This window comes from Phragmites australis, chromosome 6, assembly GCF_958298935.1.
Source record: "Phragmites australis chromosome 6, lpPhrAust1.1, whole genome shotgun sequence".
NCBI classification, from domain to species: domain Eukaryota; kingdom Viridiplantae; phylum Streptophyta; class Magnoliopsida; order Poales; family Poaceae; genus Phragmites; species Phragmites australis.
Genome location: NC_084926.1, coordinates 38661260 through 38678978, shown reverse-complemented (window position 1 = coordinate 38678978; position 17719 = coordinate 38661260). Strand labels below are relative to the sequence as shown.

At 42.6% G+C, this 17719-nt stretch overlaps 2 protein-coding genes across 2 annotated transcripts; one reads left to right on the top strand and one right to left on the bottom strand.

The window, feature by feature from the left end:
* The first annotated feature begins 3773 nt into the window (after positions 1 to 3773).
* LOC133922386 (protein NDL1-like) lies at positions 3774 to 8183 on the top strand. Its single transcript, XM_062367707.1, has 11 exons — positions 3774 to 4064; positions 6092 to 6191; positions 6284 to 6381; positions 6497 to 6585; positions 6678 to 6738; positions 6820 to 6906; positions 6995 to 7072; positions 7158 to 7214; positions 7302 to 7357; positions 7467 to 7602; positions 7696 to 8183. The coding sequence occupies exons 1-11, from the start codon at positions 4002 to 4004 to the stop codon at positions 7915 to 7917; spliced, it is 1047 nt and encodes a 348-aa protein (XP_062223691.1). The 5' UTR covers positions 3774 to 4001; the 3' UTR covers positions 7918 to 8183.
* Positions 8184 to 11908: 3725 nt separating this feature from the next.
* On the bottom strand, positions 11909 to 13186 carry LOC133923208 (probable F-box protein At4g22030). The gene has a single exon (XM_062368632.1). The coding sequence runs from the start codon at positions 13184 to 13186 to the stop codon at positions 11909 to 11911; it is 1278 nt and encodes a 425-aa protein (XP_062224616.1).
* Positions 13187 to 17719: the final 4533 nt, after the last annotated feature.

Here is a 17719-nt window from a genome sequence, read left to right as displayed (position 1 = left end):
GGGTCTGCAACTAGCGAGGAAACTTTTTACTTGAGCATCAAAGGATACATACATCCCCTCAAATCGGGCATTTATCATTCTTGTTGGATCCACAAAACATTTTACCACAATGAAACTTCCAGGATTAACTTGCAACAATGTGTGAGCATAATCTTGTATCCTAGAATACTACTCATGGTAGTCACCACTAACCTTCTGCACTGCATATCTCTTTGCTTTATAAGCTTTGGTAAGTGAGATCCCCACCTGTGTGTCTCTGATGACAGTGTCCTTGAGGGACTTGAGATGCCAATCTTTGTCACTTCTAAATAAATGCTCATACTCATTTCCAATCCATTTAGCATGCATCTATTTCACTGTATGACTTTTACCACAAATGTGGTCTTTCACATACTTCTTGATCTTGAAGGAACACCCATCTGGAAGTCTACAGGCATAAATGTACCATGGGTAGTCTGTAGTATTGCACTTGGCTGAAGCACAGGGTCATTCTTGGGCCCTAACATATCTTCTCTCACATATTATCAAGTTCTTTAGTGCCTCTCTAAACTGCTTCACATCAGTAAAAATTGTTCCAACATTCAGAATTGGGTTCCTCATTGTTGACTCATCAAACCTCACATAATCAACTTCAAGAGACATATGCACATAGATAGTCTCATCCTCATTAGAATGCAAAGGACTGTGAGCATCTTCATTAGGTGCATTTGAGAGATAAACACTTGTAGGGTTGGTCGCAGTAGACATTGTAGCATCCCTCTTCATCATCCTCATCAACCTTTCTAGGGGCTCCTCCGTTTCCCTATACTTTTGTTTGCCATCGTCAGTAGTATTGATCACATATAAGTTATCATCCCCTTCTTGACCTTCCCAGACATACATATGCTCAATCTCAAATTCTGGAATAGTTCTCTCGGTGTGCTTTTCCTTCTTGCCCTTGCCAGTATTTTTGTCCCCAACCTCTTCTTCCTCATCATTTGCTTCAGGTGAATTATACTTATATGTTTCATCCTCCACATTGTCATCACTGTCACTTGAGTTTGCATTGTCATAGCTACTAGGGCTGATATCTCCTCTAGCACTTGATTTGATCAACTTGGGCTGCTTCACAATTTACAGATTACACACTTTCTTCCGACCCTCATGATCTTTCATCAACTGCTGCAATTGTTCTTCACCCAACATCAAAACCAAACCTTTTGGCGGTATGTACCCAGGTTTGAGGTAATGCAAGCTAGCATTACCCCAATAATCATGATAAATCATATTTTTCGCATAACATACCAATCCACACCGTCTGACTCCATAAATGACATGCAACCAACCCTGCCACCGCTATATCCATTTGAACCGCAACCAAATTTGCTCCTAATATGAACTAGAAATTACATGGCAATGCCCTGCACACATTTAAAACAAAACTCATTTATAGTAATTTCAGAGATTTAAGAAAACTTTTTTATGATCGATGAAACGAATATTGAAGATACAATTCACAAAGATGTGAGTAATTTCTCTAGCACCCCATTTGCAACACAAGATTTTTACCTGTCTTAATTTTCCAGACATCAGTAAACGAAGCCTAAGACTCGACGAGAACAAATAATTATGTAACTAAACTGGAGGTACAACTGGTAGAAATGTAATAGTTGTTGCATTGTGCAGCTCAGAGGAATTTAAACATTCTTTTTTTTGGATGAAGAGAGGAATTTTAACATGACGTAGATCTCATATTTGTATGAAGCTGAAAAGTGAAGCATGTGAAAGTCCCCCACAAAACTTTTGTCAACAATCACAAAATGCTGACGATATTTATTGGAATTTTTCTAGATGATCAAATCGTATAATATTCCTAAATGCAAAATTTCCACTAGCACTTATTTAAGAGATAAATAAATAAATCATAAAATAAATAAATATCATGTGATATAAATAAACGGCTGATATAAACCACACGGTCATGCGACTTGCATTTCTCAATATTCCTCGTCAAAGGAAAAAAAAAATCCATTTAACATGCGCGCATAACCTTTTCACCGAATCAGCTCAACGTACCCGCAACTTGCGGGGGGCCCGGGGGCTAGTCCGGCCACGTGTCCCACAGACAAGCGGGACCCACAGCAGGTAGCATGCCCCACGTGTCGCTGCAGCTGCTCCTCCTACCAACACTTTGAAGTGGGGGCCGGGAGGCGTGCAGCAGCGAATGGGAGACCGTCGCGTGTCCCGAACGGCCACCAGATCCAACGGTCGTCTGGTGGGCCCGCCGTGGAGTGCGAGCGTTGCCGCGCGCGCACTCCTCCAGTGACATGTGGGGTCGACGAGCTCGGGTCCCACCGGTCACTGGCTCGACTGACCGGCTCTGCGCCCGAGCCACGAGATGTGAAACACAGAGCGAAATCTGGGCCGTTGAGCAGGAGCTCCAACGGTCAAAAATCTCTGGCGCTGGTGCGGTGCGGCCACCTGAGCCGGGGTAGTCACGGCGACCGGAGACGAGATGCCTGCGGGCGGACCGTCGGCGCCTCCCAGCCTTCTCCGTGGGGAATGGGATTAGCAAAATTTACACGTGGCCCCCTGAAGTTTTTAAGAATTGCGAGATAGTAGCGTTTAGGGATTGTTCTAGCCTCCAATCTCCTTGCAAATCTTGGGTGATTATACTCCAGATTACACCGTGTCAAAACAATGAATTGCCAGACAAGCAACCACGTATGTATTCTTACATACATAAAATCAATAATATTATGATAAAAACAAAAAATAAAAAAAAATAATTAAAAAATAAAAAGCTGATAATACAATAGAAGGAAATAATGGTGTGTTAATATTTTTTTAATGCTGATAGCGTCTATTAATTGCAAGTTTCTAAATTGGTTAGAAGTTTCAAACAAATGAGACGGGAGGAGATGGGTCAACAATTTTGATTGTGGATCATTCAATTGTGTAATATATACGGTGAGATTGTTCGAATCTAGCACAACTTATCTATTTTATAGAAATATATAAGTATAGATATAGACACTATGTATGGAATAGAGTTTCATTTTACAGCTGAACTAGTTATCGCTACCATACTGTTTTTAACCGACAATGTAATTATAATGATAAAAGGCCAGTTTAAATCACACAAATATTTATTTTTTAGCATTGTTGATGCGAAATGTAATTATAGTGATAAAAAACTGGTTTAGATCACGGTTTAAATCACACGCATATTTATTTTTGTAGGAACAATTTTGTAGCATTTTTATGCAAAACCACGTGGTATTTTTTTACCACTTATATATATGATAAATTGAATTAAACTCTCATGCTTATAATCCCAAGGAAAGTCATGCAACGAGGCTGTTTCGGTCGATTAGGTTTATATAAACTTTCCATCTAGGTTTGAGTTATTTTTTCTTAACATGGGTTTATGTTTTTTTAAGGTAAGATTTTGTAACATATTTTAATTCTTTTTATTCATACAGTGGACCTTTTTTCCCTTATAAAATACACGGATTGTAACCTATCTGATCGGTCTTCAGAGTTGCTCAAACAAACACTCTGCAAAATTAGATCTCGTTCTTTTTTTAGAAAATACATTTAATCTCTCATTATTTACCTTTCATACCTAGATATCTAATATTTATCTTTTATATATTTTAAAAATATATTTAATCTCTTATTATTTATGAAATACATATGCAATTGCTAGAATACCAAAAGGGAGTAATCTAGGAAAACAGGGGGCTGGTTTGCAATAATAGGAAAGTGCAGGAATGGTGGAGCGAATATAGGAGGAGAAGGTCCTCAGCCCCCAAAGGGAAGGGTCGCCGAGGAGAGAGAAAGCGTGTGCCTCCTCCGTTTATAAGCGACGCCAAGGCAGGCGAAGAAGGCGGGATAGAGAGAGAAAGAGGGGGAGAGAGGGGCGCTCGAGGCAATATATAGGGAGGAGGAGGAGGGGACGGGGCGGGGCAGGCCGGGCCAGGCCATCTCGTCGGTGGCGGCGAGGGGCGGCGTCGAGGATGGGGGACTCCGGCGGCTCCGTCGTGTCGATCGACGTCGAGCGCATCTCCTTTGGCGGCAAGGTACGGACAGCTCCCCGCTTCTTTCTGCACTCCCTACTAGTTTTTTTTGCTTGTTCTTGCTCGCGTTGGGTTTGGGGGTGTTGAAACGACGCCAACTTGGTGGTATCTGGAGGTGGTTTTGGGGGAGAAGGGATTGGGTTCTGGAAAATACTCGGCCTTGGTTGGATTTCGTTTGTTGCATTGCGTTTTCGCTCTGTTGCAGCATTTGGCCCATTCGGTTGTTCGTTTGTTGTGTTCTTGGGACATGGGTTCTGTCCCCCGCCCCTCCTAATCCTACTCGGATTATAAAGTCCGATTACGAACGAATTCACTCGGATTGGACGCCAATCCGAAGAGAGTTCATCTCCGTGTCTCGTTCCGTGTTTGCCCAATAAAACCAGAGGTTCTCACACCCTTTCACGGCATGTCGTTCCTACCACTTGCTTTTGCAACCTGCGATTCTTGATGCTGCATTTCGTCTGCTGCCGAAGCAGTAGCATTTCTTTAGCTGCGAGATGGTGGATTTCTCGCCGTCGAGTCTACTGCCGGCGTCGTCTGCCTACGTACGTCCTTCCATGTCATTTTTTTTTTAATTTTTCCTGGAGCTCACGGTTCTTGCCTGGCTGTTTGGTCTTTGTCCAACCTAGCTGGCTAGTTAATTGACGTTACCTATCTCATCAATGACCTATATTTGTGTGTGTTTATGCCCTTAATCACGCAATTTTGGCACTAACGATTCCGACTTGATGCTCTTGCGTGCTTCTTCGGTGTCCTAACCACCACTTTTCTTGTAGAGCTTGTTTAAGTAGCGTTTCTTGAACACTCTAGTTCTTTATTTGATTGGTTGGGCTCGTTTGGTCCTCATGAGCTTAAGTTTCCATGGAGTATTTGGCTGTGGAAATTCCTTATTCGGCGTATGCCCCAGAGCTTTTGGGAACTGGAACCGAAAAAAGGGCGTGCTTTTGTTCTGCTGTTGGTTAATTTTAGATGTTTCAGTGCAACTTATTTGGCCTATGGAATTTTCATGCAGTTTGGACAAATGTTCCTGTTTGGCTGTGGACTAATGTCTGAGCAAACGGGTGAAAATATTAGTGTAGTTTACAAGTCCCTTTCATGTGGATTTCTTTAATTGTCAATGGTATGCTTGTGAGCTGGCGGTCAAATCATTCCTCTGCACAATATTTATGTGGTAATTGCTATTCCTGTGGTAGGAAGGAACACCAGTTTGTGTTGTCCTTGGCCTATTCTTTTGTTGACAAGTGTAGTTTTAGCTTATGCTTGTGTAATGGTGTAGGAATCATCTATTATGTTCTGTATTACTTCCCTTTGTCCAAGAAGCAACGGTTGTGGAACCACCACTTCATCATAATGAAACTATTATCCTCATTTTCTTTTGTTAGCATCTTGTCAGCTTTAAGTATTATATACAAAAACAAAGATCCTTCAATCATGAAGTCATCACCTTTGTGTCATTTTGGAGAAATCCGTTCCTTCAAGCGTCAGGGAAGGACTGCTAGCTTTTCTCCCTTGAAAGAAATATTGGAGATAGTCACTTAATTTCTTTCTTGACCGAGTTTAAAGGACCATTTCTCCTTGTATGGGTGTTTCTGGGCTGTACCACAACGACCACTGACAGCGTAGTTGTAGTATGGACACAGAAAGTTCATGACAGCCTAATTGTTAAGCATTCTGTAGATTTAAACAGGTTTACTTTGATTGATACACTTCAGGTATCATCTGGTGCGTTTCCACTTGCCTGCCATATGGTGCGTTTGCTGGCCTCAAACAATAGTCGATTTTGGTAGAGTCTGAATTCTGATAAAGCATCCCACTGGTTTCTTGATGGCCATTGGCCAGCTTTACTCATGTTTCTTGCCAGCATCCGCAGATGCATGCCTGCAACTGTAAAATTGTCACTTTTTTGGGTGTAAACTGCAATGTGGAAAAATACGATTTTCCTGCTGGATGATATTTTCTTTATGCATATATATTCTCGCTATCTTTTTCTCTGTGTTTTAGTGAGCATATCTTTCCTCTTGTTTATTCAGGAACACCATATACAAACAAATCATGGATCTGTATCTGTTGCGGTGTATGGTGACCATGACAAGCCTGCTCTTGTTACTTATCCAGATGTTGCTTTAAATCGTAAGTACCGCACGCTAGCTTAACAGTTCTCCCTGCAAAATATTCCAGCCATCTGAATAATATGCAATTGCCTCCTTGTTATCACCTGTCAGATATGTCTTGCTTCCAAGGATTATTATTCTGTCCTGAAGCTGCTTCACTGCTGCTTCACAATTTTTGCATTTACCATATCAGCCCCCCAGGACATGAGGTCAGTAGTCTGCAATTTACTATTAGAACAAAACTCACATTTGGCCTTCATGTGATGCACCCTAGTTCTATTGCCTCACTAGTGCTTTTACACTCCTATTGTGAGAATCATGCAGTTAGGAGCTGCTCCAATTTCACCAAATGCTCCTATGCCATCTGTTGATGACTTGGCAGATCAGGTTGCAGATGTCCTCGATTTCTTTGGGTAATCCTCTGTCATATTATCTCATAAATTTTGAAATCTCAAATGATTGTATGGATAATCTTGTGTTGTCTGGTTTAATTTGCTCGTTCCAGATTAGGCTCTGTCATGTGCTTGGGTGTCACTGCAGGTGCTTACATTCTAACTCTGTTCGCGGTATGCGTTTCTTCAACACTAGTGTGTTAACTATTGCTTATCAATCAAAACCTTTTATTGAATTGTGTTTCTTTGTTGCAGGCAAAGTATAGGGAGCGCGTGCTAGGTCTTATCCTTGTTTCACCTCTATGTAAAGCCCCCACTTGGACGGAGTGGTTATACAGTAAGGTAACTTTGCTGCATATGGTTAAATGCCCTTCTTGATTTACATATTTATGGAAACCACAGGACTGTACTAATATAGTCATATTCACAGGTGATGTCCAATTTGCTGTATTATTATGGGATGTGTGGGTTGGTGAAGGAATGCCTACTTCAGCGGTACTTCAGCAAGGTAGATACAATTAGTTTGATTTTATCCCTGCGGCATTTCCTTGGTTGTTCTTGAACATGTTCTTATGGTATCTTCTAATCGTTAGGAAGTGCGAGGATGCTCTGACTTACCTGAATCAGACATAGTGCAGGCTTGTAGAAGCGTAAGCACCACAGATATGTTTCCCTTATAATTATTCTGTTTTTCTTTGAATATATTAAATGATAACTTCTTTTCTTACATCTTGTAGTTGCTAGATCAGCGGCAGAGCATGAACGTATGGAGCTTTGTACAGACAATGAATGAGTACGTAATACATTGCAAACTTGTTTATTTCAATAAATGCAGTGGCAATTTACTCAGCACTGGATTGAGACAAAGTTACCATCCTTAATTGCTTCTAAATTATTTCCAGGAGATATGACTTGACTGAACAGCTGAAGCAGCTTCAGTGTAGAACCCTGATTTTTATTGGCCAGAATTCGCAGTTTCACACCGAGGCTGTTCACATGACGTCAAAGCTCGACATGAGATATTGTGCTCTAGTTGAGGTAACAACCATCTGCATGTTTACCTCAAGGCTCTAACATCTAAATTATTACTGGTTTCTAAATACTAATTCTGGAAATTGGCATGCATTGCAGGTCCAAGCATGTGGGTCGCTCGTAACCGAGGAGCAACCACATGCAATGCTTATACCGATGGAGTACTTCTTCATGGGATATGGTCTGTACAGGCCGAGCCAGCTTGACTGCAGCCCGCGCAGCCCCCTCAACCCATTCTGTATCTCGCCGGAGCTCCTGTCACCTGAGAGCATGGGAGTGAAACTAAAGCCAATCAAGACACGAATCAGGCTTGAAGTGTAGCAGAGGTGAATATAAGGGGGGTGCAGGTGTTGTTTAGGGCTGACATGTTAGGCTAACCCGCTGGTCGTTGTGCTGAGGTGCCTGTCTTAATTTTTGGAGGTAAAGTCAAATACCTGTTATACTGTCATGTATATATGGGAAATGATAGGTTGGTGAGCTTGGGTGGGTGGTTCTATTCATTGATTTGTAGCCTGATGAAACTTGTAAATTGTTATACATTGTTTATCAAAGGAAATAATAGTTGGAAGGTGAGGTGTTCCCAACCATTAGCTGTGCACGTTGCTGTCTCTTCTCCTTTGCCTGCCTTGAAGGGAAGAAGAATGTTCTTGCGAGCTGGACTTGTGAACTCCTAAATCTTCATTCAGTGTATCCTTTATGCCCTTATTCTGGCTGAAGCTTCGCTTATGTTGGCACTGTTGCAATATGTTTCCATAAAAGATGCGCTGTTAAGATACTAGTTTTCAAAGAAGGCATATATGCACAGAATGTGACCTGTATGTCTGCAGTTTGTGTGGTGTTTATTCCTTTGCCTTACATAGGATTTGGACTAGGAATATATATACAAACAGGTGTCACTTGGCTTATAATTCTGTCATGTTGATGTGTCCTGCTGTAAGCATATATGCGCGATTATTGAGTACTGCTTCATCGTCAAATTACACAGCATATCACGTTTGCCTTATCATATTCTTTCATTGGTGCTAATATATTCCTCAAGCTGTTTCTTTTCTTTCTTTTTTTTTGAAATATAATATTCCTCAACCTGTGTCTGTTGGAACCTGTTGGTTCATATAAACATTGTGTATCTTGCGGTTGTGGCTATTGTCAGATTATTTAAGATCTGTTGCCACCATGCCTCCAGATGGCATGTTTTTGTTCTCATGATCTGGGCCAGGGATGATCGATCACATGAGAATGAGATGATGTCTCACTCAATGCACACAATCTACGACAGGCCCTTCCTTCTGTGACAGTGCTATTGCAACCACGCGTGATAAATCGTTTATGTTGCCGGTGGTGTCACATCGGCTGAGCCTCTTTCTGAAAGGTTGTTAGTTTGGCTTGTGCAGTTGTGCTACCATGTTTCTGACACCATGATTCATGCCTCCAAAGTGTTTGCTGATCGGTTCTGGATTTCTGCTGGATCACTGCAAGATTTGGTTATATATGCCCTAGTGCTTCTAGGCTCTAGCCCATGAACGAGTGCCAACATAGTCACAGCCATGAATGCTCTTCTGTAGCCTGTCCAAGTGTCGGTGCAGCTACCATTTTTCGCATTATTTGGAATCCAGAAATTAACAGAAATGTTTGTAAAAAGAGTGCGCGTCCTTGCTGAGCTATGAATCATTGCAGTAGACTAAATAGGGAAATGCACAGTACTTGAAAGTTAATGGGTTTTGAACCACTTCAATTGTAAGAAAGGTGCATGTTCTGAAAGTGTTGCCAATGGACATGCATTTTGCGATCTTAGGATCATATGCAACTACCTTTTGTTTGTACTGTTGTGCACTTAGGAAAAGCTCAAATTTTTACATGTGTAACACTTTGACGCCTGTAGAACAATGTTGCCAATTGACTCTGCACATTGTATGACAGCATCCACTTGGATTCCGGAACCAAGGCACAGGAACCCATTTCCTGCGTGTAAACCTCCGGATGGGCCGGAGTCCACAACACCAGCAGAACGGCGGGAATTTTCTTTTTTTTAATATTTGCAAAAATACACGCTCATTTCAAAATATTATACATATAGACTACCGTTGCATGTTGGATGGGTGATATCAAGATATCGCCCTTCCAATAGGCGATACCTTAAAAAAATAAAGGTGTCGCCTATTCAACGAGCGATACCTTTAAAAATCAAAAAACTCTGTATTCTATTGCTCTCAAAAATCAAAACAAAATCGAAGTAGTTATGAAAAATTCTGAAAAAAAATGTATGTAGTAGGGGATACTATGATCTAGGTTAAAAAAATCAGATAAATCTGTCAGACTGCGTGTAATAAAATTTGTCTTTTTTTCTCATTATACAAATCATAGTTTTGTCTGATTTTTTTTTTTTTTGAAAGATAGATTATAGAATCCTCTACAACATACTTTTTTTTCAGAATTTTTTATAATAATTTTGATATTGTTTTGAATTTTAAGAGTAATGGAACGTAATGTTTTTTTATTTTTAAAGATGTCACCCGTTGAATGAGTGACACTTTTATTTTTTTTTAAGTATTGCCCGTTGGAAGGGCGATATCTTGGTATCGTCCATTCAACAGACGACGGTATTCTATATATGCAATATTTTAAAATAAACATGTATTTTTGCAAATATTAAAATATAAAAATAAAGAAAATTCGAACGGCGGCACCTCGTTTGTGAATTGTCATGAACGTGAGATGCATCTGTTTCCGCCCATGTGTTGGCGAAAGGCCCGTCAATGGACTAACTAAGCTGGGCTACTCGCTCAGTGGGCTGCTTTTGTTTGTTGCCATGCGTTTTTTGCTAGTCAATGATATGTGCGCGTCTGACTTGTATTTTCTGAAAAAAGTGAATGATTGCAGAGTTAAAAATTACTTATAATTTTTTTGGACCGTTCAAAATTACTTGGAATTTGACTTCCGGCGCCGTATCATGGAAAGCTTAGTTGGATCGACATGACATGGCATGGCATTAGAAACGGAAATTAGGTATAACTTACGTGTTTGGTTGCAACAGTAGTACTTGATCTTTATCAATAACGAGTACTTGGAAGATAAATTTAAATTGCAAGAAGTCATTGTCTATCTACATATAATACAAGATCTTTCTTTAAACCTATGTATTTTAAGTTTGATTTCTACTATGTAGTTGCGTATAGCTTTAGGGTGATATTTTTTATGGTTATTCATTTTAAATATTTACATCTTAATTGGGTGTTTGATTTGAGAAACTACCTTGTATCTTAGATTGATTGGTCCATACAACGTCACGCTCCTAGTTGTTATCTACACTAATACTTATCATGGGTTAATCGATGATGCACCAAACAATTCTATACGCAAACCAAATAAGTGACAGAATTCGTAATTAGGATCGTCCAATCATATCCTCCTCCATGCCACCAAATAAGAGGTTTGCCTCACTTTTTTTACAATTACAAGGTGATGTATACACACCACTAGTACGAACATTACACTTGCACACATGTGAGGGCGTCTTTATTATATACCTACCAATAATACTGTTGAAAGCACTCGTATGTGTGTAAATAGTGAGCATAAAAATTTAAATTTTAGGTGTACGGAGTCGTACTCTCATGGGGCAGAGATCCTCTGACTTCACAGCAGAGTGAAGTTAGGTGACTTTAACTCCGTTGTGAGCCGTTGGATTGTAAATAGATGGAAAAAAATAGTGCTGCATTAATGCTACAATTTTCCACTAGCAATACTATTTCAACTGTAAATTACTATATCACATCTCACAAAATACTATTTCAATGTGACTTCACTCTTATGAAGTCAGAGAAACTAGATCCACCGGTCTCCACTGCCATCTCAAGAGATGGTTGATAGGTTTGCCTCATCTTTTAAGGACCAAGCTATTAACCATTTAGGATGATAGCAGTTCGCCACTTTTGTCATGGCTTGCATAATATACGTTATTATATATGGTTATTGACTTAAAATTCACATCTTGGCTTTTGATTTTAGAGACTACCTTATATGCAAGGATGGATTGGCCCACCATAGCATCATCGATCCCCTTAATTTTGGCGCGATAAATTAACTCTTCATTTTTATACTACCATTGTACTTATGAATTAACGAGGGACTTACGAATATTCAGTGGCATACATGAATTGATTTTACGAAGAATGATATGATAGGCTAAAATTTTGTTCTATGTAGTTAAAGAACCAATGAATTTGTCATCCTTACATCTACAAAACAAGATCAATTGCTACAGAGTCCATATGAACAGTTGAGCACTGCACAACTATATTTGATCAGAATCTATCTAAAATAGTTTCCCGGCGAAATCCTTGATGTCCTCATCCTTGAACGACGGCGACGCCATCTCCCTGAACTGCTGGAGGTCCGACGTGCTCCGCCCGAGCAGCAGAGCCACCTTGGTCTGGAACACCTCACCGTTCTCCCTCCGCTCGACGTCGGTCTCGTCAAGGTTTGCCTTGATGTCCTCCTGGATCTTGCGGTAGAACCCTGCGACGTTGCGGAACAGCTCGAACACCATGCCCACCTGCCCGCCGTGCTCTACCGTGTTCGCCGCCACCGCCAGCGCGCCGCCGAGCACGGCCGCGCCGGAGGCCCAGGAGCCGACCTCGCCGGCGCCGATGAACGCCGCGGCAAGCGCGGCCGTCCCCGCGAGCGCCGGGCCGGCCACGGCAAGACCACGGTTGAGCCTCAGCGCCAGCTTGCCGTTCGAAACGTACTCTTGCTCATCCTTGGCTCTGAGCACCCGCACGATGCCCCGCATCTCGTCCTCCAGCTCTTGGGTCCAGCCGTTGCCGGCCGTGGCGCCTCGCCGGGCGCCATTGATGGCATTGGACTGAGCTGGCTTCTTCTGCTGCCGGCGCGGCCACCACCGGGTGGGCTCGACGGTCTTGGGGAACTTCTCGAGCATTCCTGGGAGCAGTGGCAGTGGGTACGCCGCGTCGAGCGCCAGCACCCTCTCCATGGCCTCCTCAACATCGGCTTTCGTCACCGGCGTCATCCCGAGGTCGAGCGTGGCGCGGACGTCACGCTCGAGCTGCCTCCAGAGCCGTGTGGAGTTGCGCTGCTCCTCGGCGAGCTGCGACGGCTGGATCTTGTTGACGGCGGCCATCGTCACGGCAGTTGTCGCCAGGAGGATCCCGGCCGAGGCCTTGAGCGCGAGCAGGGTCGGCGCGGCGGGCGCCAGCGCGGCCATCACGGAGGCCGTGAGCGCGAGGGAGTTGGTGGAGTGGAGCAGCAGGTGGTTCCAGTTGTCCCGCTGCCTGCCGATGATGTCGTGCATCTCGGCCCGGTCCGCCGCCGCCTCCGCGATCGCGCAGAGCTTCTCGACCGCCTTAGCCGCGGCGTCGACGCCGGCCTCCGGCGCGCGCCCGTTCACGACGTGGTCATCCGCGCCGCCCACGATGGCTTTCCTGGTGCGCCTCAGCTCGTCGAGGCTGACCGCGAGCTGCCGGACGCCGCGCACGCTCGCCCGGGCCCGGCTGCAGAGCCGGCTATGGCGGCGCGGGCACGAGGCGGGCCGCAGAGCGCCGCTGCCGCCTTGCGACTGGAGAAGCCCTTCCATGACTGTCTGTGCAGCGTGCCGTCCAATTTCTTGCTTGTTACTGCCTCTAATTAAGGTGCTATCGATCTGTTGTTTGGTTCTTGCCTGAGGAGTGTGAGGTGGTTATCCTAGTCCTTGTGTGCGCATGGTATATATAGCCGTCGCGAAGAGAGAGAGAGAGAGAGAGAGAGAGAGAGAGAGAGAGAGAGAGACGGTTTGGTTGTGCTGGGTCGTCTATGGCCCGGTCCGCACAGGCAACCGGTTCTTCAGACCAGAGAGAATTTTTAGCTCGGTCTGGTCTGGTGATCAAGTCTGTTGAACGGCTCCAACTCCAGGACGAAGCAGTCAGCCATTCCAATAAAAAGAAAAGGAAAAAGAAAAGTCAAGGCCATTGAATCAACTGCTGTTGACGAGACCTGGCTACTGCGTAGCTCTCAAGAACTAGCAATCGTACATGTATTTTACGTACTAAAATTAATCTAGATATAGCAACAAATAAAAGAATATAAACAGAAGAAAAATTTGCATATACAAAATTTATAATATGATCATGTAATTTTAAGAGTGAAGAGAACAGCGAGTACCTAAATATAAGGATGGACGGAATCGTATCATTTAGAGTTGACTATTTGTAGCAACGATATAAGGATGATCAAGATGATGACCGATTTACGAGGGAATAAAAATAATTCTCGTAGAGTACCTTAGTGTAAATATAGCGCGATAGAGGTGATATCTGTGGTAGACGGCGGTGGAGGCGACATACGGATAAAGACACATCCTTTTTAAAGCCGACGTCGTAAGCGAAGTGTAAAAGGTAGCGCACCCTCTAGAGAAACTCGGCACTGTAGGAAAAGTGTGAGAGGCGGCGTAATCTCTAGAAAACCGGCGATAAATATATAGAAGATAAATATTAGATGTCTAGGTATAGAAGATAAATAATAAGAGATTAAATTTATTTTTAAAATACATAGAAGACAAATATTAGGTGTCTAGATATGAAAGGTAAATAATGAGATATTGAATGCACTTTTAGAAAGAGGAATGTGATTCAAATTCGTACGGTAACCATTTGATCAATTCGAATGAACGATAGGGATTGATTGGATCTGCCATAATTTATGTATTTTATAATAATATAGGTATAGATATTTATTTTGAGCAATATTATATAACCCCAAAGTTTCCTAGGCTGCATGTATATAACATGAAATATACTAATGATGAAATACTTAGATTTCACGACAGGCAGTTCAACTATAATCATGTGTTCCAAAGACGCTCTGAGCAAAAATTCTATTGCATGAGTTTACCTACATCATTAATTGGAAGATGAATGAAAAATAAATTGGTCCCAAGCACTTGAAAAACAGCAAAGTTCAATTCTTTTTCATGTTTTGATGGATGGCAAGATTCCACCGCATGAATTACTCTCTCTTTCATCTTCCAGCAATGAAGGGCTAAAGCTCGCCATGCTTTGGAGTCTCTCCGCACATTGCATGAAGAACTTGTCTCATTGGCTAACAGTACTGACATCCCTATCTAGAGGCTTCCCTTTCCATTCTCCAAAAAGAGATATATTTTCACCAGCGACATTAATCTGCAGATTTGGAGATATATACACTTGCATTTGATTGGAACATATTAATTAAATACATATAAATTCACATGAAACAGTTTTATTTCCGCTATCTAGAAAATTCTGACGTTCCAATCAATTGATTTCACAGCAACCAGCAATATAATCGTTCTCCCACTATCAATACCGGTTCGTAATTGGAACTAGCACTTATAAGTGTCCAGACTTGAAATTTCGTCCACTACAATTTTGGCTCAAATCTCCATGCTCACGTCCGGCTCCGCTCCTCATCCCTTATCTCTTTCCTCCATCACACACGTACCTCTCGCTCTCCCTTATCTTCCTCCCTCCCCGAGCTCGCTCTCTCTTCCTCCCTCCCTCCCTGGGCTCTCGGCCTCAGCCGCCATCCCTCCCTCCCCGGGCTCCCGATCCCTAGAGATCCAGGCCCAGCAGCTGTCCCTCCCTCCCCAGGCTCCCTCTCTCTTCCTCCCTCCTTCCACGGGCTCCCGACCCCGGCCGTCGTCCCTCCCTCCCTAGGCTCATGCTGCTAGATCCAATGGTGGGTGCCTTGTGCTGCTAGATCTCGTGTCGTGTTGGCAATGGCGACGCGGTCGGCTTCGCAGCAGCGAAAGGCGGGGTCCCCATTACCGAGGGTAGGGCAAAGGGTTCGCATCAGCAGCCGCCGCAATCGGGCTTACCGACGTCAACCACATCCTCATCGCGGCTCACGCCGGAGCTCTCGCTTGACGGGCCAGCGTCCCCGCTGTTCACAGGGTTGGAAGATGACCCAACGCCCAAGGAGAATGTCACTGTCACATTCCGCTTCCGGCCACTCAGGTTCAGCTTGCTTTGGGTCCTGAGTGGTGGTTAAACTGTTTAGGTGGATTCACGAAATGTGGACTCATTTAGGGATTTGGTTTTGCTTGTGAAGCCCGCGGGAGATTCGGCAGGGGGAGGAGGTCACGTGGTATGCGGATGGGGACACGATTGTGCGAAGCGAGTAGAACCCCAACATTGGCTATGCTTACGGTATGTGCATGATTTGGTGCTGCATTTGTAGTTAGATACTTTGGATTGCTTGGTTGTTGTGGCACTGTCGGACTGCTTCGTCATTAGCTCAAAAGCTTTGCTCTTGGCATGTGCGAATTTTGCTGCCTCTTATTCGAGATTATTTCTCATAAAGTAGGAGCGATTTGGGTGGGCTTTGGGGAGCCATGTAATTCAACAATGTAATGAACACACTGATTGTATGGATTTGTATGATGAGATAGTCGATAGGTTCTTGTATGGATTTGGATGATGCGATTATATGAATTTGGATGATGAGATAGTTGATCTGTTCACTGCCTACAGCGGTGCATCGAGCGTTGAGCGGCAGCCGAGCCAGCTCTAGAGCTGGCTCATTTATTTTTTGGGCTCCTGGAACCTTTTCAGTGCCGGTTGGAGCCTCTAACCGACAGTGAAAAGAAGTTTTAGTACCGGTTCTAGATCCGACACTGATAGTCAGTGATGAGTTTTTCTGTAGTAGTGTCCCATCTAGTGACGAAGCTTTACTAAAATTTCAAGGAGGCTAAAAAACAAAAGCAAATTAGAAAATATCAATTTCTAAACCATTAAACTAATATATGGCATAATTTATAGTTATCATTTTCTATACTTGGTTCAAAATACATACTCGAGTGAAATAAATAGATTCTAATACTGAGAAATGACTCTAAAAAGCAATACTATCTATATCTACCAAAATTACAACTAGCTATGGTCTCAACTAATAACTACTATGGATTAGCTCTTTAACGCTTTCCATCCTTGATGTCCTTCATTATATCTTCATAGCTATATTTATCTATAATTTGATACTCAATCAGTACAAGCAATTGAAAAGAAAGATTTTCCATCTTGTTTCGTAGGTATCTGGAGTAAGGGAGCTCTAATTTAAATAAAATTAGACAATATGGGCTGCATACCCCTTTTTTTTTTTGCAAAAAGACCGGGGGCCACGGCCCCTGTCAATAAAATTAATTATAACATATAAAATTGCACTAGTGGTACGTATCAAGTTGCACTACCACTATCAATAAAAATAATTGTAACATATCCTGAAAAGAATATATAAGTCTCCCCAAAAAAAAAGAGAAAAGAATATATAAGTCGACCTTTTCGCCATGATGTCAAATGCTTGCAGCTGAGCTTAAGTTTTATGCATGCACGCATGCATGCACCTTTTCGCGTCGATCGACCTCAAGTTGATCGTCCTCGACCAACGCCAACCACTCCTCCTGCCTTCGTTTGGACGTCGCTTAACACACCAGCCCTTGGGCACACGGCGACTAGTTGACACACACACACACACACACCTGATGAACCGTGCCAAGTTCCCGGCGAAAATTTTGTGGCGCACAAACGAGACCTTTACCCCTCGACCGCGGGGAACGTTTTGCGAACACAAGCTGATGCGCGCGGATCATTGCACGTGCCCTAAAATCGTCCGATGCACGTGTTCTTGGCGCTTGCGAACTTTGAGGTTCCTCGTGGTTACGGTTATTTCGTCGTTTGAGGCCACCGTGTTCAAAATTATATTTGAGGTACGAATTCCATTAATGATGAATGTGGGTATGTTAATTAACCTTGTAATAGTTTAGCAAAACCGCCGGCTTAATTAACCACACGATTCCACATGACGCATCGGCATCACATATTTTCTTCTATTTTGAAGTACGGATTCGATCATTATGAACGTGGATATGCTAACCTGGTACTCTCTTTGGTTATAAATACAAGATGTTTTAAATAAGATCTGATCAAATTTTAAAAGTTTAATTATCAATAACTTTTGAAATATTTTACTTCCTAATATGAAAATTAGATGTGTGCATTGTTTTGAACAATACATCTATAATATTGTAAACTTATTAGATTTTTAAAATACATTCTAATTGAAAATAGTGATCAAAGTTACATATTAAATATTGTAC

What these genes read in the sequence shown, in the direction of transcription:
- LOC133922386 (XM_062367707.1), top strand. Translation starts at nt 4,002, where the DNA reads ATGGGGGACTCCGGCGGCTCCGTCGTGTCGATCGACGTCGAGCGCATC. An exon ending in ACATTCTAACTCTGTTCGCG is followed by an intron (nt 6,739 to 6,819) that starts GTATGCGTTTCT and finishes TCTTTGTTGCAG; the next exon opens with GCAAAGTATAGGGAGCGCGT. An exon ending in CGGAGTGGTTATACAGTAAG is followed by an intron (nt 6,907 to 6,994) that starts GTAACTTTGCTG and finishes TCATATTCACAG; the next exon opens with GTGATGTCCAATTTGCTGTA.
- LOC133923208 (XM_062368632.1), bottom strand. Translation starts at nt 13,186, where the DNA reads ATGGAAGGGCTTCTCCAGTCGCAAGGCGGCAGCGGCGCTCTGCGGCCC.